We start from the raw sequence: 25,068 nt of genomic DNA on the forward strand, positions 1-25,068 counted from the left end.
TAGAACACTTCAAGATAGAAAATAACACCCAGGCATAAAAGATCAAGACATTCTTCCAAATATATTCAAGAGATATTAGCGTGTCCAACTGCACAGTATTCAAAAGAGAAAGTCTAATTTGCATAACATCAAGGAATCTAGACAATAAATGACACAAACACACTCAGGGTTGTAAAAATTCCAAGTAAAGTTCTCCACTTTAAACCACACACCCTCCATCAATATTGACTGTTGGCCAATCTATATGGACCCAAAAGAAAAATGAACATACAGTTTGAGAAGATCCAAGTGAGATTTTCTTTTGGAAATAGATCTTTTCCTTGGCTCTGACTCGGTAGAGCTTGGTCCTGCCAAGTCATACAGACGCTGTGGGCTCCCAAGTATCTTTAGGAAAAAGGAGAAAGAATAGAAAACTATCACAAAAACCAAAACTCAAAAATCCACCAAGTTTTAAAATCATGAGATCAAATAACATGTACTTCTTTAGTGAAGGACACAAAACAGAAAGCTTGAGGCTCTTTTCTTGGAGATGCATAGAATCTGAAGAATCTCTGGCTTGAGTTTTTATTTTTCAGATTTTGACCTATTTGTACATATGCAATGAGGTATTTTCAGGGTGATACCTGTGGTGGTCATATCATGTTTGAATGAGATATCATCCATAGTCTTGTGCATTTAAATTTTTGGTCCCAAATAGTGGCACTATTTAGGTTGTGTTGGAGGGGGCCACTCGTTAGTTTCTGACCTCTCAGCTAGCTTAGCCCAAAAATAATCACACAGAAACTATATTAGTTAAATCACTGTGTGGCTCATTAGCTCTAGCTTCTTATTGGCTAACTCTTACATATGAATTTAACCCATTTCTATTAATCTGTGTCTTGTCACGTGGCAGTGGCTTAACAGCAAAGTTTCAGCATGTCTGATTCTGGCAGCTGCGCCATGGTGTCTCTCTGACTCCGCCTTCCTCTATAGGCCAAGGCAGTTTCTTTATTCATTAACCAATAAAAGCAACACGTAGACAAAAGGACCTCCCACACAAGGTAGGCTTGGAAGGAGTGATCTTCACAGAGGAAGTATGTCACTGGGGGTGATGTTCAAGTTGCAAAAGTGATATCACATCCCCAGTACCCCACTTCCTGCCTGCAGTTTGAGATGTCACCCACCATGATAGACTCTTACCCTCTGAAGCTGTAAATCCAAATAATTTTTTTCTTTTGTAAGTTGTCCTGGTCACAGTGTTTTACCATAGTAATAGAAAGTAACTAATATCGGACCCAAGTTAAACAGCAAATTCACTTCACATACATCTTGTATTCTTAGCCTGAAGATGTTACACCATAGTTTTAAAACTTCAGTGTATGAGGGTTTTGTAGCATGGTATTTTCTGCTTGTGGCATTATGGCAGCACTGAAGACATGTCTGCACTTCAGGCTAATGATGTCAAATGTATGTTGCCATAAAATTAACTGAGGCTACAAAATGCTTGTAAGCTACAAAGTAAAATGTGGCACACTGTTATAATTGTACTTGCTATGCTGTATAATGGCTCTGTAGAACTTAACACTAAGTCACTTAGCCAGCATCTCTCCAGCTTCCATCATCACAGCCCCTGGTGACCACCATTCTATTTTCTGCTTCTACGTGCTCAGGATTTTTAGAATACCCATATAAATGGGACCAAGTGATACTTTCTATAGCTAGCTTATTTCTCAGTATTATTCATCTATGTTGTTGCCAAGGACACAATTTCTTTCTTTCTTAAGATAAATCATTATTCCATCAGTACTATTTTGACTAGATTTAATTTATATCTTCTATTGGCCCTAGCTACTGTATACTGCCCATAGTACAGTGGAGATGATACTCCACAAAATGACTGTAGGTCAAACAGCTCCTGCTCTTAGGCGAGGAGCCACCAATTTCCCAGTTGCCACGTTTGTCCAGTGATTTTGTTAGTTCTTTTGTTTTGTAGTTCCTTCTGAGAGAGCTGCAGAGATAGGGATGATATTTTGAGACTCTTTACTATTCTTTGGACTTATGTTTTTTTTCCTTTTTTTCAAATGAATGCAAAAAATATTCTCTTTTGCAGGGATGGGGTCAACAAGATGAGGCAACACAGATACCTCCACAGAAAGACATTTGAGGATTATGGAGTTGTTCATTAATCCATGAAACTTTTCCTTGGTTTCTGGCACACTCACGTGATTAGCTCCTAGGAGGACAGGTTGTGTTTGCAGGGTGCCTCTTTCAGCACGCCTCTGACCCTTTCGCATAGGTGCAAAGACTGAGTGCGGTAAGAAAGCTGAGGTCCAGAAACAAAAAAGGTGGTTTTCTAGTTCTTTCTCCATGCATAGGGAATCTGTGGCATATTCCCTGTTCATAATGATGCCATCAGTTTGAAACTGTCATATTTAATCTCTCTACATATGGGAGTGGCAATTACACCACATAATCTGAAACTGATTCTATTTGAGAAACCTGGCTGAGCAAAGACAGATTTTCAGCATTTGGGAAAGTTACAAGGAGCTATGCTGGCTGTATGTTTTACAGATTTTTATTTTGTTTAATTATGTATGTGTGTCTGAGGACAAGTGCACATGAAGGGCAGGTGCCCACTGGATACAGAATACTGGAGTTGGAGTTACAGGCAGCTGGGAGCTGTTTGACATGAGAGTTGGGAACTGACCTCTACCAGAGAAGTGTGGACTCTTAACAATGGACCCACCTCTCTAGCCACAAGTTTTAGATCAAAGAGTATTACTCTACTCTGTCCTTTCCATGGTGAGAAAATGCATGTCCTTTATACGTATCACCAAGGCCACCACTGACGACTAAAGTTTCTCTTCTTTGTGGAGCTATCCATGTTCAACAGTTGCCAAAAGACCCAGAATGCAAAGCTATCATTCATAGTCTTGGAGTCTTCTAGAGTACTAATCCCATTGTCTGTCTTTCAGCCAAGAGATGTTTCCAAAAACAATTATTTTAAAAGTCTTTTGTTATTGTTGTTGTTAAAACGCAGATGTCACCACCTTGGCCTATGAGACAGGGAAAGCCTATCTACTACTCCTTCCCATTGGATGAGTCTGGGTTATAAAAACAGGCCCCCCTCCCCAGGATACCATGACTTAAGCATGGGCTTAAAAGCCCAGCATGGCTTTTTCTCACACTACTTTCTGCTTTACCCTTACTTTTCCTCCTTTTTGCTATTTCATATTTATTCTGCTCTGTTTTTCAAAGCATCAAGGTTGGAGTACTGGGATGTTCATTTTAGGTTTTCTACTTTGAATACAGTAGTTGAAGATTTAACAAGCCGGTACTCTGCATGGGCTGCCTTCTCATGAGTCTTCACATATAACATTCTGTCATTGTTCAGTTTTAACTTAGATCCTACCCTATGACCCTTTATTTTCAGAGTGAGGTATACAACTAAGTATGAGCAGTAATATTACTCAGAGATCATTGCAGCTTCAGGGGACCTCTTCTGTCTTCCATTTTTGTTGAAGGGGTGAGTGCCTCTCTGAGGGATGGGTATTTAGTTTTTCTTTGATGCTGCATAAGGGGCTTCATGATGTTCAGCATGTCCTGTAACACCAAGTTATACCAGTAGCCCAATGGATAAGACTCTGAAGTCTCAGTTTCTCTTGAAAGCCCACCTTGTCCTCTAATTCAACTCAGATAATGTATTTAAATGCCTAAATTTGACATGTATTGTTAATTGCTTCAGAACCTAAAGGAGAAGAGGACAGAGTTGGTTCTGAAAGACCAACAACACTCAAAGACTTTTGTATCTTCCTGTGGTATTGGGAACCAAACCTCAGAGCTCTGTGTATGCTAGGCAAAGACTCTATCACTGAGTTACAATCCTAGACACCCCATCCTCTTGCCTGCTACCCCCATTGCCCAGTGCTAGGGACTGAATACATGGCCTTGTGTTTGCTAACCAAGTACTGTACCACCAAACCACACCCCCACCTTTTAAAATCTCAAGATGGGCATAAGAGGTACAGCATCAGGGGTTTGGTGTTCTATATCTGGTCAGTATGGACTTAGAACATCTAGGGTAGACCAAGGGAAGGAACTTACCTTTTCATACTTATTATCAGGCAGGAGATAGAACCAGAAAGAGAATGCATGATAAGAAACACAATGTCCTGTATGTCTTTGACAATTAGGTACATAGTGTCTAAGGCACAGAGACCCAAAGAAATAATGCACAAAAAGGCAAGCAAACATCCTGAGTACTGAGTGGTTTTCTTTGTGTGCAAAACCCTGCGTATTTTGGTATCTAGGTAACCAATTTTCCAACTTGTCATTTAGTCCTATAAAGCAGAGGCATTATTTTCAGAATGACCTGACTGGAATTCATCTGTTTGGTGTCCCCGGGCAGCACTGGTCTCACACATGACTTGAAGGCATCTAATCTAGTGTTGCCTCTGAACAGTGCCCTTGGGAAGCACCTCGGGTTAAATGTGAGAAGGAAAATTCACAAAAGTAATGTGTACAAAATATATGGGAGGGTACATGGACTTCTTTCAATTCTCCTGTGAAGCAATCAACGTGATGGGCAGAGCATCAATTGTCAATGCGTGGGATGGAGTTAAGAGCAAGACTTGTGTCTAAGGAAACATAACCATAGGGAGGGTTTTGGTGGCAAAGAGGCAACTGTACTTGGAACACCTAGGTTCACAGATAAGCCTTGTTTCTCACAAATGTAGGATTTCAGATAAGTGACTAATTGTCCCCAGAGCCTGAACCTCTCCCTCTGAAAAACTGGCATAATAGTATTGATCTATGGGAGAGAAGTGTTGGGTAGGTCTCTGTTTTGACATTGTGGTACAATGTTATCACCTACAGAGCTCATGCTTGAGAAATGTTCAACTTAAATTATGGAAAATCATAAAACATTATGTTTTTATTTTGTGTTTGGGTATCTTGAGATGTAGGTTACCTGTAGTGTGCAGGTTGGACATGTTTGGTCTAGCCTACTGTAAATGACCACTTATAAGAAATTAGTGAATGAACAGAAGCAGGAAGGTGTAAAGTAGGGCCAGTCAAGTGAGATTAAGTCGCATCTCAAAGAATGATAGGAAATGAGAAAATTGGTAGACAGTTCTAGAAACAGTACAGTAATTCAGATGGTGCAGAAGGCAGCGAGGAGTGATTAGAGAGTTTGGGTCATGGTGAAATTGTCAATGGTGTCTCTAAAAGGAAGTCCAATAATATAACAGAAGAAAAGTGGCCATGAAAAACATCAGAGCTGTCTGTTTGCAACCTCCATGTGGTTTGTGGTCGTCTTCCTTATGGTAATAACAAGTACATTATTTAATTTTACTTGGTATTCTAGACTCATAAAGTACTTAGGCAAACTTCATTGCACTTCGAACATATAAACTTTGAATTTACAATTTTCTTATCTTTATAGCATTGGAATATTCTAGAGTTTAGTGATTTGCCTGCTGTCATCTGGCATGCGAGGGGCAGGGAAAGGGTCTGACTCTTATCCTCAGGCTTGAGAATGTGTAGCTGACCCAGTGCCAGCCAAGGACCTTCAGGAAGTGTTTGCATTGCATTGTGAATGGCATGTCTAGAAGTTAGTGATGGATAAGAAAAGCCCCTGGGTTTAGAATCAGGGGACCAGGAGTTTTACTTTTACTTATTGTTAGGAATTTGGACAAGTCATTTGGCCTTTCAAGGTTCCAGCTTCTGTGTGGGACATAAAAATCCCTTTTTCTAGCTTCACATTAAATATCTCTCTCTCTCTCTCTCTCTCTCTCTCTCTCTCTTTTTTTTTTTTATGGTGCAGGGAAGCCCTTGACCTGAATGGTGAATTTAGCAGGAAGAACTCAACCTTCTTGGCCAATAATCCCTTTCCTTCTCTTCTTATCCTGAGGATCTACCTATAGAGAGGAAGGCTATTCCACCTCCTTAAAGCATCAGATTTAATAGAATAGTGGCCTGTGTGAAGAGAGTGCTGGTGGAGAGGCCCCACTGCCTAAATGGTAGTCAAGTAGACTAGTCAAAGTTACTCATTCCTCACCACCCAAGCAGTGAGAGAATCTGAAAGCTGGGCTTTTGGTGCCACCCCCTAGCACGATGGAGAGGAAAAGAAGCCACACTATTGGTCACAGTAAAGTTGATGCACAAACCTGTTGAAGCTATAATGAACATGATGTGTCTGGCAAAGAGTAGGAAAGAGATAATGATTGGTTTTGTGTGCTCATGTGCTTTCTCGACTGTCTATTTAGTCTGGATTACTCAATTTCTAGAAAAATTGGGTCATAACTCCTCATTATGGTAAGATCTTATGAAAATATCACCAAGAAGGAACTAAAATTTGATTCTTTGTTCTTTGGTCTTGGCTGGAAAAAACAGATGACAAAAGGACCATCATTATCTGGAAAGCCTATCAGTAAAACCACAATATCGCTATGATTCTAAGTCGACCTTAGGGCTATCTCATTAGATAGACTAGAACCCAATGCTGAAATACAAAAGGCCACCAGGATTTGATCGGATGAGATCCCTCACCATCATACACTAATAATCTCTGTGTGGATTCCATATGGACTTAAGTCCAAGAGAACCACTATCAGACTGTAATTTTTACTTGATAACTGTTTTGTTATATGTAATTTTGCTATGTTAAAGTTAAAGCCTTCCTTTTTTTTTTTTTTTGTTTAAACAGAAAAAGGGGAAATGATGGAGGAAGGTCATTGGTTAATTAATAAAGAAACTGCTTGGCCCTCATAGGTTAGAACATAGCTGGGTAGAGTAAACAGAACAGAATGCTGAGAGGAAGAGGAAGTGAGGTAAGATGCCTCAGAGAGACAGATGCCAGGCTGCTGCTCTCCAGGGCAGATGCGATGAAGCTCCGACCCAGGATGGACGTAGGCTAGAATCTTCCTGGTAAGAGCACCTCAAGGTGCTACACACATTAATAGAAATGGGCCAGGCAGTGTTTCAAACAGTATGGTTTGTGTGTTGTTATTTTGGGGCATAAGCTAGCCAGGCGGCTGGGAGCTGGGTGGCAGGAACACAGCCGCCCGAGCTCCTTCAACACCTACCAACTTCAGAATCCTTTGTTACTGGATTCCATGTGGTGGCAATGACACCCCAGCAAGGATGACAAACAGTGTAGATGTTCCTACATGTAGGACATTGCACAGAGATTCCCATGGGCAAACCCATGGTCTTCTCCCACACCTCCCTACCTCTTTCATGATCTTGATGGCTTCCACCCGGTGCTGGGGTGGGGGATACAGGAGCACACGGTGGTAGAGGGACTGGAGCACTGGCTTCATGGAATCCACTGACCCCACTAAGCGGACGAGGTCGGCTGCAAGGTAATAGATGGTGCGGGCCACAGGGCCGCTCAGGGTAGGTGCAGTGCAGGAGCAGCCTGAGCCGCGGCCATGGTCAGACACACCAGGAGAGGCTGAGTCTGACTCCACATTGCTGCTGGTGCTGCTGCTGTGAGCAGAGGTGATGGTTTTGTCGTGAATGGGGTTCCCCAGGATCACAATGAGAGCCGGGCAGAGGCTTTTCCTGGGAAGAGGCGGGAGGAAAAATAGGGCTTACTAGAAGTCAAGTGATAAAATGTGAATGCCACCAGGAAGACAAATATTTGCCACAAAAATATCCAGGAAGAGTGGGGGTCTGTACTCTTCCTTCTTTTGCCCATGTCACGCCCAGTATGCCCAGTCTTCCTCATTTCTCATATTAAATAAAGTGTCAAGAGAAGCATTTAAGGACCATTTGTGTCTGTGCACATGTGCATGTCTCTGTGTATATATGTGTGTGCATATGTGTGTATATGTGTGTGTGTGCGTGTGTGTGTATGTGAACAAATAGGGCTCAGAATGCTAAGAAGCTTTCTCATCAAGTTTCATTTTGCTATGAATAACAGAATCATTTGTCATTTTAGGGGTTAGTTTCAAATCCCATACTGACACCCCTCATTCAGCTTCCTCCCTGTTAGTAAAATGGGATCTATAGCCTACTGACTAACTGCCTATGGGGCCTGTCACTTCCCAGAATCTCTAGACATGAGTAGGTGATCAGCACTCTTGTAGCACTAGAAACCAGTTAAGGGTTAGAATTTTTTGTCCATGTACTGCCTGATATATTTACATGCTTCTTAGAGCAGACTGAGAACCCAGAAGTCACTGGATTCTGTCTCTTGTGATCTCATTGATGTAAATGGCCTAAGAGGGCTGCCGGAAGCTTATTTGTTATATTTAGCCACTAGTTTCTCTAAGGGATTTGGGATGGTGTACATAAATAAAGCAATTCTACCTGGAGGACCCATAAAAACAGATGTAACTATCACTACATCATGGGTACAGCGGAATGGGACTGAGACACAGCTACTGGAGCCCCTGGCTGGCATGGGGGGTATCAGGGCTTTATTCTCACCAGATGAGGTCAGTGAAGCCCCTGTGCAGGTACATGGAGGAGGAGGAGCTGCTGAGCACGGAGAGAATGCATTCCAGGTACAGAAGCTGCAGCTGCTGACTGTCACTGCGGAAACACAAAAGGAACACACACAGACAATTAAAACACAAGGCAAAATGAGAGAGGTGACATTGGGGCAGAACCTGGAGAGACTCTAGGCATCACCCCAGGAGATGTTCAGTTGGTGTCATCGGGTTGGTAGAGAGCTCTGTCCCCTTAGACTGAAGTCCTAATCCCCAGCACCCAAGCAGGTGGTCTTCTCTGGAGCAAAGTTAATGTGACTGCGTCAGTGAGGGCCCTAATCCAACGTTAACAGATGTCCTCAGAAAGGAAACCTGTGGACACGTAGACAACCCCCCCCCCCACACACACACAGAGGGAAGACTGTAGGAAGAGACGCGGGGAGACAAGTGGGAAGGTGGAGGTCCTGCGGTGGTGCTGTGGCGGTGCTCGGGAGTCACTACCCTGATCTTGACACGTCAGCCTCCAGAACACTCAGGAGATGACAGCTCCCCCATGCAAGGCACCCAGTCTTTGGTGCCCCACTATGGCAGCCCTAACAGAGTGATCGAGTTAGGCTCGTTTGGCGAAACTAATAAACCTTATCTTGGAGAAAGGTTTCTGTGCATTTGTAAACAACCGAGTGTGAAATAGGAGGGCCATAGGTTATGCCCTTCACACACATCTTTATCGCCTCCACATCTTATAACAGTATAAATACATTTTCTACAGTTAGTATACAAATGGTGACATGTTAGCCAAGCCCTGGATCCGCCAGAAATTCTAATTATCTCTGATGACTTAACTTTCTAAGAAACCATTTATACCATCGTGTCCTTTTCTGTCTGTCCTGCATCATTTCTCTCCTCTTTCTTTGAGCTGGGTCTTAAAGCCAGGGTCTCACACATGCTAGGCAAGCAATTTAATACCGTCGTAACACCTACAAACAACCACATTATCTCACTAGCAAACACTTCACTGCTTCACAACCCACATTTCTTCTTTATTTATTAAGGAAATATTAATATTTTTATGTTCATGATTCTTTCGGCTCCATGCATGTCTGTGTACCATGTGTGTACTTGGTGCCCTTGGAGGCCAGAGGATGGTATGGGATCCCCTGGAACTGGAGTTACAGACAGTTGTTAGCCACCATGTGCAGGGAACTGAACCTAGGTCCTCAGAATGAGCAGTTAGAGCTCTTAACTGCTGAGCCATCTCTCCAGGCCTCAAATATATTTGTTGTTTTTTTCTAAGGGTAGTTATCATTACGGGCTGTCTCGATACGCTAATAAAGAAACAGACAACTCTATAGGAAACACATCCTTATGTTCCCAGCTCATGTTTATTCTCAGTGTCACAAAGGATGCTTAAATTCCAGGATGCAGTGAGACTCAGGAATGGAAAAAACTTAGCTTTCAACACATTTACTTGACTTGCAAATCTTCTAAAGAGAAATGATGCAAGAATCTCTTAGGGAGGGAACTATCCATAAAAGGAGAAGTCTGCCAATAATAACACTCAGCTACTCCTGTTTTGTCCTAATTTAAATAAATGTCAGGAAAGAAGGCTAGTGTTCTCAACAGTTAAGTGGTTCCTCATAGCAGAAGGGGGAAGGGAAGGGGCAGGCTGCGAGAGCAAACTGGAAGGCACAGAAGCTGGGGAGAGGGCAAAGGAACCTGTCCATCTGCCCTAGAGGCCAGAAGTCCATCCTCCTGCTGAAATGACAAAGACCGTGTCACTGCAAGTCAAGGCAGAGTGAGACGGACACCGGGGATGTCTCTACAATAAGACCCCAAACCAACGTCAGACTCTGAAACTGACTGGCAAGCTATGGCTCAGAATTTGAAATTTGAAAGTGTCTTTATATTTTAAAGGGACTATGAGACCAACTTTTTAAAAATCCCATGAGGAGACACATTACATGGCCTTTTACAGAAGAAGTTCACCAACTTACAGTCTGAAAGCTCTTTGTCCTCCACACTACATGATTAATATCAACACACTGGGAGGGAATGCTGCCCACATTTGGATACATACTCTGAGGATGGGGGAGAGGAGATAAAGGATGAGCTGCTACAGAAGTCACTATCATTTGGCAGAAGGACAGTAATAGTTACAATTTGATAATAAGAACGAAAAGGACAAGAAATATTAATCCTTTGCAGGCCAATAAAGACTTCCCATTTCTAGCCTCTCCCTCCTCCCTGTTTTCCCAGCCTCTTGCTGCTCTCAAAATAGCACACTGTCCACTGTGGGACAAGACAGAGAAGCACACAGACCAAGCACTGATGCCAAGTGCTGTAGATGAAGCACTCCATGTAGGTTTCTATGATACTGAAGAACAAAAGCACCCTATCAGAAAGGCCTGGGAGGATGTGAAAGGAAACACTGCCTTTGTACAGCCTCGAAGCTCCAGCAGGTATCTGTGGCATTGTGGAGTTGTGAAGGAGAGTGTGGACAAACGCAGAGAGATGGGAAAGCAGTTTGGGCTGGGAGGATGTCAAGTGAAGCACAGGATATGAGGATCGTGTCTGCAAGAGTGGAGCTAGAAGGCAGGCACAGTGGTGCATGTCTGCAATCCCAGCACTTGGGTAATGTGGGATTCCCCTCTGTAAGCTGTGAACACCATCGGTTAATAAAGAAGATGTTTTGGGCCTGTGATAGGGTAGAGTAGAGCTAGGCGGGGAAACTAAACTGAATGCTGGAAGAAAGGAGGCAGAGTCAGTGAGAAGCCATGTAACCCCATCGGAGATAGACGCTGGAACTTTACCTGGTAAGTCACAGCCTTGTGGTGATACACAGATTAATACAGATGGGCTAAATTAAGATGTAAGAGTTAACCAATAAGAAGCTAGAGCTAATGGGCCAAGCAGTGATTTGATTAATACATTTTCTTTGTGGTTTTTTTGGGAGTCTGGGCAGCCAGGAAACAAACAAGTGGCCTCCTTCCCTAAAATACGTGGGGAGTTGACCCAGGAGATCAGTTCAAGGTCATTTGTAGCTGTATATAGGGATCAGGGCCAGTCTGGGCTACATGAGATTTGATGATGATGATGATAATAATAATAATAATAATAATGGAGTGGGGATTAGAGAGACAGCGACAGCACTATAGACTTAAGATGTCTGAAGTTCTGCCCAGGCAATGATTTTGGATGACTTTTCTTGAATAGACTGGAGAGGGCTGAACAGTAGAGCCACACTGTCCTCTAGTCTGTCCCTTTCTGATGGAAATGGAGGAGGAGTGGATGGAGAAATGGGGGATGAGAAAAGGGAGGGGACAGGAGGAGAGGAGGGAGGGGAACTGGTTAGGGTGTAAAATAAATGAAAAAGGAAAGAAAACTCAATTCTGGAAGGATCATCTTTACTGTGTCTCAGGTTAATTTTTCCGACAACGAATTGGGATCATTTTTAAGATTCAATGTCCCAACGCAAAAATATCTCTTCCTCAAACATTTGTCTAGGATTGCAAAATGAAAGTAAAGATAGAAAGTAAAGATTCTCAATTTCTGAAGTCATCGGGGATAAGTCTAGGAGGGAAATGGTGAGCTGTCAGGGTTATAGCAAATATTTGCAAAGCCTGCTGGGAAACACTGCAGGCTCCATGCATCAGCCTCATTGACAGGAATGTATCACCAAGGAAACTGGCCCAGGAGTCTCCTTGGAGACAGTACGACAGCTTAAATGTGGGCTGCAGAGTCTGGATATCAGGTTCTTATGGTCTTGCATGAGTCATGCTATGAAAGGGAGCTCAGAAAATCTGAGGATCTTCATGCATGCTCTTCGCCTAGAGATCTTTGAACATTTGTGCGGTGTGCAAGTCTTTTGGACTTGTATACTTGCAGACAGGCCAACACTTGGATGCATGGAGTGAGGATGAGCCTAGAACCTAGCTAAATTTTTCAAGATACATAGGGGTGGGAAGACTGTGTAATTAGGAGGGCTATGAGCAACTCCTCTTGGTCTTTTTTTAGAGCATTTCATGATTGGCAGATAATGTGCTGTTTGCTTCATTGCTTGCTCATTGCTAAGATCTTCCTAGGTACACATCTAAGCAGAACAACTCTCTGCAGTGGACAGTGGGTCATACAGGCTGAGCGATTACCTAGCCAGGGAAGTCACCCACCCCGCCCCCCCCCCCCCCCCCCCGGTCCCCGGAGGATAATCAGCGGTATTTTCAGTATCTCTGTAGTTCTCACAGTGTTGGATTTTAAACTTTTTTTTTCTTCCAAATGTTTGCTGTTCTTTGGTCCAGATTTGAATTTAATTAGAAAAATAAGAGAAGGAAGCAAGCAATTATGTAGGAGCTGCAGCAGAATGGGAGCAATTGATATGGTCATTCTGACTGGCCTCACTGATTCTATGCCTTCTTCGGTACAGAGTCCTGTCTGATGTTCTTTGGAGAAGGAGACTGGGACAGAGCCGCAGGAGACATATAGAGGAGGAGTCACATGCTACTCTCTGAGAAATTCTTGAGCTGGAGAGAGAGCATGCAACTCAGCTTGTCTAATATAGGACTCTGTTACTACCACATCTGCAAGGCCTGTTTGGCAAGATGTACTGAGTACCTCCAAATATTTCAGAATTCTCCAGAGAGACTGAGTAGGTCACAAGCACATGTCTGGATGAGACTAAGCCCTGGGAGGTACCTGGAGTCTGATTTTGAAAATGATGGTAAGGAGAAATCCTGCCCATTGGGGTTTTAGAGGGGAAAGCTACTGAGAAGGCAGATGGAGTGTCTGGTTTAGTAATGAAGAAGAAGGAACTGAGGGGTAGAACCAGAAGAGAGCACATGAACACGAACACTCAAGGAGGAAGGGATGAACACCAGAGAGCTAACAGAGAGACATTCTGCTACATGATGCATGTAGCACCTTAACCTTAGAAAGCCCACCTCTTCACCTTAGGGTACTGAAATTATTGGCAGAGACCATAAGCAATCAAATTCCAGAGGCAGGATTATGATCAGGGGACATGGATCAAAAATCCAAGACTGCACATCCTCTCCAAACCATGAGGCAGAGTAGCTGCCTGCCTAAGGCTGTCTATGACTCAAGAGAAAAATGTTTTATGGGTCATAGGAACTGCTTTGCCACTTAATGCCTCTCCCCAGATCACGGAGTTAAGAAGTATTCAATGGCTGATGGATACTTCTGCCCTTTGGTTTTGAGGAAGAGAGGGAGAGAGGGAGGGAGGGAGGGAGGGAGGGAGGGAGGGAGGGAGGGAGGGAAGGAAAGGAAGAAGGGAAGAAGAGAGACAGAGGAGAAAGAGAGAGAGAGAGAGAGAGAGAGAGAGAGAGAGAGAGAGAGAGAGAGAGAGAGAGAGAGAGAGAGAGAGGAGCGCATTTGGTATGTAGGTTTGTTTTTGGAACTTTCCTAAAAAACTACAGACCAATTTTGTCATTAAAAATTCCAGTGTTCCCAACACCATCATATAGAGTAGAATTAGTGTCAGCCATTGTCAGAGCACACCAACCAGTTTAGAGCCAGAACACGGCAAATATCTACTACAAGACAGTCACAGAGTCATTTATAAGACTACACCCATAATACTACTCTCTTAAAGATAGAAAAGCTAAATGCCTATAATACTTCCACACCAGGAAAAGCCCTGGATGAGCCAGATTATATGATCAACTTCCAGGTCTTTGTGATTCATGTTGGAACCACCAGTGTGCAAAGAATCATAAATTGAGGGCCAAGCATTTATAGGACCCAATTAAAGATTTTTCTTTCTATCAATGAACAGTATACAGTTCAATTCTGTCATTTATAGGCCTTCAGGCTCATTCTGATTTATCCTGATGGCTATATTTTAAATATAAATCACCAGGATTACAAAGAAGAGACTTCTGTATAATTTAAAAGCTCGAGTTTTTTCCCTATAAAGCTGTTAAAAGGTTTCACTTATTTCTTTCCAGTAATGACCACAATCTTCCTTAATTTTATCAAAGTTTCAGTGACCTTTGCTGCATTTGCCATCAGTGCGAAGGCCTAGATAGGGTGGGTGGGGAAGACCCATCTTTGATAGTGGCGACTCCCACATTGCTGCCAGCCAGATGAGTCTTTCTGATGAACATCAATCAATGTTGCTATTGAATGTTAAGAACAGACAAGACCTGTGCATAATGGTGACCAAGCGCATGGACAACCACACATGAACCATGGTTCAGGGCAGTACAGAGGGTGTATTCCAGAAGCTGACCAAATTCCCTCCCGTGAGAGGTGCCTCGTAACATGAGGTCCTGCTTGTTGCCCTGGCCACCTGACTAGCTTAGCTGCAAAATAATCACACAGAAAGTCTGCATTAATTATAAATTGATTGGTCCATTAGCTCAGACTTCTTATTAGCTCTTATAATGTATATTAACCCATTATTCTTATCTACTATGTTAGTCACATGGCTCAGTACATTTTTTAGAAGGGCAGGTCACATCCTACTTTCTTGGTGATCTGGGCAGGACTGGGAGGAATGGCTTCCTTCTTCCCAGAATTTTCCTGTTCTCACTGTGCCATCTCTACTTCCTGTCTGTTTTTTCCGCCTATACTTCCTGCCTGGCTACCGACCAATCAGCGCTTATTTAAAACATAATTGACAGATATAGAATTGCTCTCCTGCATCACTGCCTTCTTCTCTAGTGACAACTCAGCCACCAAATGTTTCCTTCACAGACTACACAGAAATTAAGATGCCGATGCTGGAACTGACCACACTTCCTGACAAGACTCAATCCTTGAGCATAACTCTTACTTTACTGTAAAATCACTTAACTCAAGCTAAAATTGTATTATGAAGTCTTAATCTGCTTTTACTGGTCCTCTTTAGGTTCCCAGGGAGTACATGCTCCCCCACTGTAACAAGTTAGGAGTCTAATTTTGTTAGCCTGATGATCTTAGAGAGTGGGCATCAGTTGCTTTTAAGGGAGTTTTCTCAGTTGTTTCTACAGTAACACTGAAATATTTTATATGACATATAATATTTTACCTGATACACAATAAGTAATATATAATATATTAATTGTCTAGAGGGTATAAACTTAGCATGCTTATATTCTCTACCAAAAGGCAAAAGCAAAGGACCAGAGTAGGGAATGTCAGAAGAAAAAAGCTTGCATAATCCAACCTTGTTACTAAGAGAGGACAAAAGTCCAGTCATGTCCCATGAGAAAGGTCATTGGCCGTCACACAGTAGAGCCATGCCTAAGCCAGGACCCACAGCCACCAGCTCTGAGTCCCCCACTCTCTCCTCAGCTCTGGGATCAACGGACTCACTCTTATTTCTAGGTACTGTTGCCCCATGTTCACTTAAGACAATGATACACTTTAGTAATGGCATTTAATAAGCGGGGATGGACAGAGATCTCTGAATGTATTTCAGGAATGACAGGTAACTGTCAGTGGGAGGGAACTACTGAAGATGGATACTCTATAACGTCAATGATGTGGCAGACAGAAGTTGTTTTCAAAGTGAACAGCTGTTGGATATCAGCCGGTATGGAAGGGGACTTACTTTATGGAGGCTTGGAGCTTCTCACACAGGACAGCGAGGACAGAGACAACGTCATCACAGAGGGCCTCTACTGTAGCGCCTTCAAAACAGAGGAGGTGCAAGCATTAGACACCGGTGGGTGTCAGAAGTCCCCTCAATGCCCTTTCCATCCTGTGATTTAGATGGTTTTTAAAGGATTTTTTAATATGAGGCCTCTTTTAGGCCACCAGAACAATCATAGAAAAGGGAAGGGACCAGAGCTACTCCTTTAAAATGAAAAACACACAAAAGACAACCCAGGGGAAAAAAAAACAAAAGATTATTTCTCATTATAAGTAAATTTCTTCTACAGTTAATGCAAAGCTGTATGGTGAATTTAAAAAACAACAATAACATAATTCTAGAATAATAACATTACATGTCACTCAGGCTCCTATAACTCTCTGCTCAATTCTCATATTAGCAATTAAACCTGGATCCATGGAGAATGAAAAATAGAAAAAAGGAAGAAAGACAAGAAGGGGGGGAGGGAGGGAGAAAAGCCTCCAAATGGGAGGGATATAAAGTGCTAATTCCCTCACACAGTTGGCACAGGAGACTGTAGGAACAGAAGGAAGACAGCAGCTGGTTAGATAATACTAAGCGAGGCGAAGCCAAGCAGAGCTTGGACCATCTTTATACCCTCAATTCCATGCACCAAGTAGGTATTCTTACATCCCAATCATTTAAAAAGGTCTAGAAAAAAACTAAACGCAATACCTTGACTCCTGAATTCCTGTGGGACATCTGGGTTTTCAACTATCTAGTGAGGAAGACACACAGAGTTAGTTAGGAGATGCAGGCAAGGAAAGTCCTGATTCTTAGACATTGCAAAGTTCTAGGAAAGCAAATGGCATCCTGGGTACTCTGGATGTCATACCCAAGCATGTTGGAAGCATTTCACTGCTCACAACCCTAATGAGAAAAACTGTGAGCGTGTCAGGTTCCAAAATAAACTATTCGAGAGTTCAAACACTTCTTGGATTTTAAGTCCCATGGTGTACTTTCATTGCTGGGCTAGAACTTGGGCAGTGTCTCCCTGAAGAGGTGAGTTAATCTTTGTGCAGACAATAATTTATTACAAGGTGATAGGATATACGATTCCTGGCCCTAACAGATCTAGACATAGTCATAAGAAAAATCATCCTTGCTGGATTTGGGGATACAGGCTCAAAGACCAACACAGCTCAGAGCACCGCCTTCCCGTTTGTTGGGGGAGCCTAATAACTTGTGACTGTCACACAGCCTATTTTGGCCACTGCTAGATAGATACAGAATTCTTAGAGCAGAGATACCATCTAGGAAAAGCAGGAAGTGAAAGGCTTACAGGTAAGACGGCTCATGTTTTCACAGCAGGCCTAACTCAGTGACTGCAGAGACTGGGAAGGAGGTGACTCAGTTTCCTTACTTCTCGACAGCAGGATTAGTTTGATGGGCAGGCATTCTCATGCCAGTTAGCTACCTGACAGACACGTAAATCGTCCCATGGTGCTGCAAGTTTTAAGACTCACTACAGGCACACATGTCTACTGCTCTGTATTCGGAATCTGCAAATGCAGCTGCTATCATAGCAGATTTTGTGAGATGTTATATCAGTGTCTCCAAGACTGACATTGAAAGGTAGAGATATACGGATAGTCCAGCCACTAGATATTTATATATGGCAATTTCACTTTGAAAAATCAGCAGTTTGCAAGCCAGCAATGAATGTGGTCATCTACGTAACTCAATAATAAAGTGAGATGATAACTCAGCATTTATAAGGATACAAAATCAGAACCACGATCTGGCCTGGGAGAGAGAGGGGTGGGTGCTGCACACATTATGTGGAAGGTGGACTTTATGCTAATACCTTTGTAGTCCACATTATTTACTGTCTTTCTGCTGTGTCCAGGTCTTCCTAATTCTCAGTCGGCCCAGGATGTCTTTCCAGTCATGCTATAGAATATATATATTCTTCCCAGGTAATCCTGACTGTTCCCTGGGGGTCGCATAATTTCCTTAGAGCAAACTTTATCATTCTGTTAGACACTCCTCTTTAATCATTTTTGAAAAAATATCTAGTTTTTAGGTGGAAAACTTGACAGTTTCTTCTGCTAGACATCACAAATGCTTCCAAGGTTACCATTCGGAGGATTTCATTTTTCTGGGACAGGCAATGCATCTGTAAAAGACTACTTGAGAAATACAAAGGAAGTCACAGGGAACAGCAATTTTCCACTTGATTTTGGACCTTGCCTGTGATTGGGGTGAGTCTAGATGGTCAGTGATGAGCAGGACCGGCAGACTGACCGCTCACATGGGTGAGTCTAGACGGTCAGCGATGAGCAGGACCGACAGGCTGACCGCTCACATGGGTGAGTCTAGACGGTCAGTGATGAGCAGGACCGACAGGCTGACCGCTCACATGGGTGAGTCTAGATGGTCAGTGACGAGCAGGACCGACAGGCTGACCGCTCACGTGGGTGAGTCTAGACAGTCAGTGATGAGCAGGACTAGCAGGCTGACCCCTCACATGGGTGAGTCTAGACGGTCAGTGATGAGCAGGACCACCAGGCTGACCGCTCACATAAAACTCAGGATGGAGACATAAAACCTCTGTAGTGTACAGCCAGACCGGCTCAGCTGTTCCTGCTACCATTCTTAAGGAAGCCTAAGCAATTGAAGGCCGAGGCACATGACTTGACACCTAACATAGTTATATACTATTTAATGGTAGGGACATATTCTGAGAATGTCACTGCTAAGTGATTTTTGTCATTGTGTGACATAAATTATATGCACAAAACCCAAAATGATTTAGCTTACCATACTGCTAGGCTATATGGCATATTCTGTCACAGGTACAAACATTACCTTGCCCAAAACATTATTATGACTGCCCTCTACTTATAATTCCAAAAATAAGAGTAAATGAACATAATTGGGAGTACTCTGAAATATTGCATTTAAGTGTTTTATTTCAAAATCTTAGGTATTATTAATAGTAGAATATTCAGTTGTGTGACCAGTTAGCAAGGATGCAATATGATATTACTGTATAATTTTTAGCATCTTAAATTTCTTCTTTCTCCAAATATGTTTTCCATTTATAGATTCTTTTGAGCCAACATTCCTATACCTATCATACGTAAGGTCATAGAATAAATGAGATCATTTTTAACTTGGGGTTAGCTAAAGTAACAGATAACTTGGTTTATCAGAAATTTGGGCTTTGAGTATAGCAAATACAAAAGGAGAAAAATAAGCAGTATTTGTTTTTCCGAATTATTGCTGCCTGCCTGCACTGACTGCCAGAGTATAAGTGGATGGAGAACACTGGGAGTCGGAGTCCAGGCCTTAACTTTGCTTCCTTCAAGGAGAGCTCATTAATCTTATAGCTCGATTATATCTCCGCAGGCTTTATCATCTCATCTGTAAAATAAGGGATGCAGAAAGTTGACTTGACTATCTGTAGGGTTTCTTTCAAGTCCCCGGTTTCCTCGAAAATTAGAAAACAACTGAAGTACAAAAAATGAGAAATATTTGAAATTAAACTGCTGAAAAACCCATCTCTGGCTGCAATATTTCCAGCTCCAACTGTGATTTCCTACCCTAAAAAACAACGAGCTCCGTCTCAGTGAGCACGTGGTCGCATTTTATGGGACTTTTAATGAGTTCTTATTACAGAGGCCGATTTTAAGGCCAGAGAAAAACACTTCTTTCAAAGATGTATGTCTTATTGACACTTCAAGAAGAAAACACCCACAAAAAAAAGGTGCGCTTCGGTCTCCTGGCCGCTCCTGTTAGGCCATCTGTGCAAGTTTGGAGCAGGAAGCTGTAGTGGGCTCTGAGGTCATGAGATACACTGCTGGCTCCGGAAGGTGGGGGACAGCTTACTGTTGTCTTTATCACCACAGGAAATCGCACCCAGACTCAGCATGCGGCCAGCTGCTGCTTCTTTTCATTTTACAGGTTAACGACCACAATGTGTTTTAATTTTTTTAAAAAAATTATTTCGTGTGTATGGGTGTTTTGCCTGCATGTATATCTGTGTATTACATGGATCCCTGATGCCTGAGGAACCAGAAGTCATTGGCTCCCCTGGAACCGGAGTTACAGGCAGTTGTAAGCTGCCATGTGGGTGCTTGGAATTGAACCCAGATCCTCTAGCAGAGCAGCCAGTGTTTCTAATTGCTGAGCCATCTCTTTAGCCACCTATGTGATATTTTTAATAAAAAAGATACTTAATAGCAAAAGTTTTAAGAAACAGATTTTTTTAAGGAAAAAGATAAAATCTTAAAACAATGATCAAAATTTTATTTTCATTATATTTTATTACAAAAATCATAAGGAAGAGCGCTCCATACTTTGGAGCTAAATAGGCAAATATATATATAGCTAACCTTATATAAACATCCCAATAAAAAGCACTTCCCACTATTTAAGTGGGAAGTAGCCATGGCAGCACGGGCGGGCCCAGGGCCTGGGACATATGGCATGTAAGCACACGCGTCATCACCAAACCCACGCTAGACATGCAACGTGATAAGTTGGCTCACCGTGTTCTCCTGCCTCTGTCGTAACTGTAAAGTCAGGTCGCTCAACATCTGGCTGAGAGTGGCCCGCACAGCGGTGTTGATACTGCGCTGGTGACAGCTGCTTGTGTAGGTCTCAATGCACACCTGGGAAGGAGACAAAATAAGGCACACACACCAGACATCCGGTCATCACAGATAGTCCTCGGCATCAGGCAGAGAGAACACCAGCTTTTTAAATTTTTCAATAAGCTCTTGCTCTCTTGTAACTGACGCTGGCCTTCCTCTGGGTCCTCTTGCTCTGGCCTCCAAATCCTTCTGAAAGGATCAGTGTGACTTTAAAGTATTTATTAATAAAAAATAACTAGCCATATTTTTAAAAATCCCTCTGGAAATTTGTTTTTATGCATTTGTGAACTCTTTCCCTGATCGTTACCACTCTGATAAGCTCATGTTTCCAAGTTTCACAGGCAAATGCACATCTGCGGGGGGGGGGGGGGGACCCAAACAATCCTCCCTCCCTCCCTCCCTCCCTCCCTCCCTCCCTCCCTCCCTCCCTCCCTCCCTCCCTCCCTCCCTCTTTCTTTTGTCTTTCAAGACAGGGTTTCTCTGCAGCTTTGGAGCCTATCCTGGAACTCGCTCTGTAGATCAGGCTGGCCTCGAACTCTCAGAGATCCACACGCCTCTGCCTCCAGAGTGCTGGGATTACAGGCGTGTGCCACCACCGCCCTGCAAACCGAAGAATTCTAAGAGAAGCTGAGATGGTGGAGAAAGCTCCGTTGGGTTCACAGCAGCACTGGATGTGGGAAATCTCGGAGCTATAATGGGTTTGACTGTGTGATACCTGTCGCTGTGTTTGGTGAACAATGACAAAGGTAGAATGACCTGTGGGAAGAAGTGTTTTTCTGACCACCGAGCTGCCCCCAGCCTGAGGCTTACTGTGATCAAGCTCAGACTATTGGGTGGGAAAGCCACAGGCTTGGGTTTCTCTACATACAGGGAGCCTCGTCATGAAGTGTGTCTTCTGAGGACACACTAAAAGCCCTGCTCACTGAGTTCTTTCACAAGCAGTGCATTCTATTGGGAGGTGGCACTCCAAAGCAAAAGTGACCTGCACTCACGAGGTGACACTCAGCCTCATAAGCCACATGCCAACTGAGAGCCTGAGAGCCACCTGGATCACTGTGAGGGAAAGATACACAGTGCCACCGTCCTGCCTGTTTTCTGTCCTCTGTTCTGATGAGGGTGCCTCCTTGGATCTGTGATTCTGAATCTCTAGTTAAAGCTAAAAAGGCTTGTTGGTGACTAGTTATGGAGAAATCCCAGATTTGGGGGTGGGGGTAGGATCTCTTACTTGATATTGACTATGAATGTCATGTCATGGCTTTTGAGGGTTCAGAGCTCTATTTCTCAAAGCTGCAAGGATGGGCCTAGCAATGAATGCATGCTTAAAATGTGCCTCCTTTTCCTTCTCTCCACAAGGCCCTCTGTTCTTAGAGAGAGGGAAAGAGAAAAACAAAAGGATGGAATACACCCGACAAACCAAATTTCAGTTGAACTGTTCCTAGAAAGTCCGTGTATGCTTTACTTCGGGCAATAATGCCAGATAGAGATGTTTGCTGTGTTTTCTTTTAGATCTCAGTGTGAAAGGAAGAATCCTGCTAAGTTTTACATACATGGAAAAACTATCTTCTCCTCCATCGCGTTTGTCGTGTTTTGTGTTTGGGGCTTACACGAGTGCATTATACTGACCTACGAAACTCTGCTTCACTAATTCCCACACCATTCCAACCAGGGCCTTCTGCTGAGCCCAGTTTTCCTGAGACCCAGCCTTTCCCCTGTGAACTGGGCCCAAAATGAAGTGTTCTCATTATTCTATGTATTTTCTAACTACAAACAATTCCACTCAGGACCATCAAATCAGAGGTAAACAGAGATGCGAAAATCGCTGCAGTGAAAGACCAGCCCCTCAAACTCCATCTAGTAGCAAGTAAGTAATCCATGAACAGATAGGCTAGAGGAGTCAAACCAGGACCAACAGAGAGATGGGAGCCCAGGGCAGAGAGGAAAAGGAAAGGGCTTCGGGCTGTGAAGAAACTCCAGAGAACATTTCCTCACTTTTGTGGACTGAATTTGTTCAAGGTGGTAGGTCCGCATATTGCCAACAGCCGTGGAATCATGGTCACAAAACTTAAATGCATCCCTATTTAACTTCATCTGTAAAAACAGTATGTCTCAGTTATCTAATTAAACACCTAAGGCCGTCATTTTCTAAGACTGATGGTACCCAGTGAGCATCATAGCAGAGTGGTTAGCAGCAGCACGTGCTTACAATCCAAAGAGTCTATGTTTTCTGGAGGAGAGGGCTGCAGGAGTGAGGGGAGGATATGGGGGTACTGGGGAGGGTGAGCAGAATTAGGGTGAATGATGTGAAATTTCCAAAGAACCAATAAAGAAATTATGTAAAAAAGAAAAAAAATAGCAAGCTGCAGAAACTAGGGCAGGAAAATTAACTTTACTCAGCTTGGGGTTCTTTATTTAGCAGGGGTGGAGTAGAGAGTAAAGGAGAATGAAGATACAGAGCCATGCTCTAGGGACTTGATGACAGCTTTTATTAATCATTGTTTTGGAAAAGACAGACAAGTGGGTAGGAGGAGTAATAAAGGGAGATCCTTAGAAATAAGGTTGTTAACAAACTAACAACTAACAACAATGATTCCGAAAGAGATTTTCCCTGAGATCAACAAGCTTGCTTTGGTGGGGGGTGGGGGTAGGGGGAGACTATAAGTTCCTAGGAATCAATAAGGCCAAACTATCAAATACGTATTTCAAGTCAGCTTTAGACAGCTTTTGGCTATGATTTGCCTTTTCTTTTATGGAAGATCTTGACGATTTCTGTGCCCTCGGTCTTTCCCTATATTTAGGGAGTGACTGTCTTTGGAAAACTCAACACGTCTCCTAACCTATGCACAATGCTAAAAAAAGCCTTGGTTTAACCTTGACCATCAGGACTGTGCGCCCACGTGGAGGACTTGTAATAACAGACCATGAACCTGGATCGCTAACAATGCTTGCTTATTTTGTAATTGCCTGTTTAACAAATCTGGTCATTTTTGTTCTATTAAATTCCTCATGTAACACAGAAGGTACGCTTGTGGAGACCTTTTCTGACTAGAGGTTAATGTAGCGAACTCCTGTTCGACACACAGACCAAGATTGCCTTCATATTTACGTTCTGAAAGCTTAATGATCCTTTCAGAGTCTCAACAGCACCTCTGGAAAATAGGCTCATTTTTTTTCTACGTAAGTACACATCTCACTTCCTGATCAACAGGTTTCAGGGTAAGCAACATCCTGAATGATCATCACTGTCTACCACAGAGAGGCCAAAGAAGAGCTGGATTCCTTCCTGCCATCCCCAGAGGAGTTTTACATGACTTAGAGTTTGTTTTGTTTTTCCTAAGTTGTTTCCCCAACTATTTAAAAAAGACAATGGTGAACACTGTACTCTGGTCTACCCTACAACCATTTGTGTGGAATGCTGGTTTTGAGTCTAACTAGAACAACCAGGCTATGAGGTGGAGTGATTGTGATAGGGAGGGAGGGAGGGAGGGAGGGAGGGAGGGAGGGAGGGAGGGAGGGAGGGAGGGAGGGAGGGAGGGAAAAACTTAAGAGATTCCCCTCAGGATGAGGGTGGCAAGATCCAACCAAACAGGGAAGCACCTGAGCACACTCATTCACTATTAGCTTATATACACCAAGACACATAAACGCCCCCCTCCCCCTGTAATTTTTATCCATCTCTACAAATCCATGATTGAAAGCGGCTTCATGTGTGCTGTGTGCTAGCTAACATCTCCTTCTCTTTTGACAGCCATGGACAGTTTCCACATTACCCGGACTTTCAGAAATCTAGCTCAAAGGTTGAATTCCATGGTTTCCGAATACAGAGAAGCATTGCTGCTTCATGGTCTGAACATGTACTCCTACCGGAACAAGCACATGCTGAAAACATTCTTTTCAAGGAATGGAAGGAAAACTCCAGCAGGTAGGGTGAAGCTCAGCTCTGAGAGGACACTCTTTTCAGATGTGAAGGCACATGCCAGACTTTCAAGGAGCCAGGTTTTCTGCTGGACACATTTTGGAACGTGCTGGAAGGCACGCGTGACTCCAGTGGAGCACGGACCTTGTCAGTGACAGCCACAGAGTGTGTTTCTCAGGGCAGACAGAATTGGATCAATAAACATTTTTATAAATCTCACACTTGGCTTCTTACACAGGACGTTTAAACAGAAAACGCTTTGCGATTATTCTCAGGGGAAAAGCAGACTGAGAAAGAAAAAGCCTGGGTGCGGTGGAATGGAAGTCTGGTGCTGTTGCTCTCGTATGTAAAGTCTCAAGCCTGCAGAGTCCCAAGACCCATGGCATTAGGAGTAAGGGTGGCCGATCACCCAGTGTGTTTCCCACCAAACAAACCAGCAGGAACTCCCCAGAGTCATGGGAGAAGTGGTCAGAGTCTCTCTGCTGGAACTCAGATCTAGACAAGCACTTCCCACCCCCCAAGTCG

The 25,068-nt window shown here is 43.2% G+C and overlaps 1 protein-coding gene across 1 annotated transcript in view; it reads right to left on the reverse strand.

The window, feature by feature from the left end:
• Arfgef3 (ARFGEF family member 3) overlaps positions 1 to 25,068 on the reverse strand; it is a 149,104-nt gene that overhangs the window by 55,538 nt on the left and 68,498 nt on the right. The window contains exons 6-11 of the mRNA XM_057753640.1: positions 20,526 to 20,648; positions 16,705 to 16,747; positions 15,967 to 16,045; positions 8,416 to 8,520; positions 7,212 to 7,545; positions 272 to 384 (exon numbers count right to left, since the gene is read on the reverse strand). Coding sequence (XP_057609623.1) covers positions 272 to 384; positions 7,212 to 7,545; positions 8,416 to 8,520; positions 15,967 to 16,045; positions 16,705 to 16,747; positions 20,526 to 20,648 — 797 coding nt within the window. The remainder of the gene's footprint in view (positions 1 to 271; positions 385 to 7,211; positions 7,546 to 8,415; positions 8,521 to 15,966; positions 16,046 to 16,704; positions 16,748 to 20,525; positions 20,649 to 25,068) is intronic.

Source organism: Chionomys nivalis, chromosome 2, assembly GCF_950005125.1.
Source record: "Chionomys nivalis chromosome 2, mChiNiv1.1, whole genome shotgun sequence".
Classification (NCBI taxonomy): Eukaryota; Metazoa; Chordata; class Mammalia; order Rodentia; family Cricetidae; genus Chionomys; species Chionomys nivalis.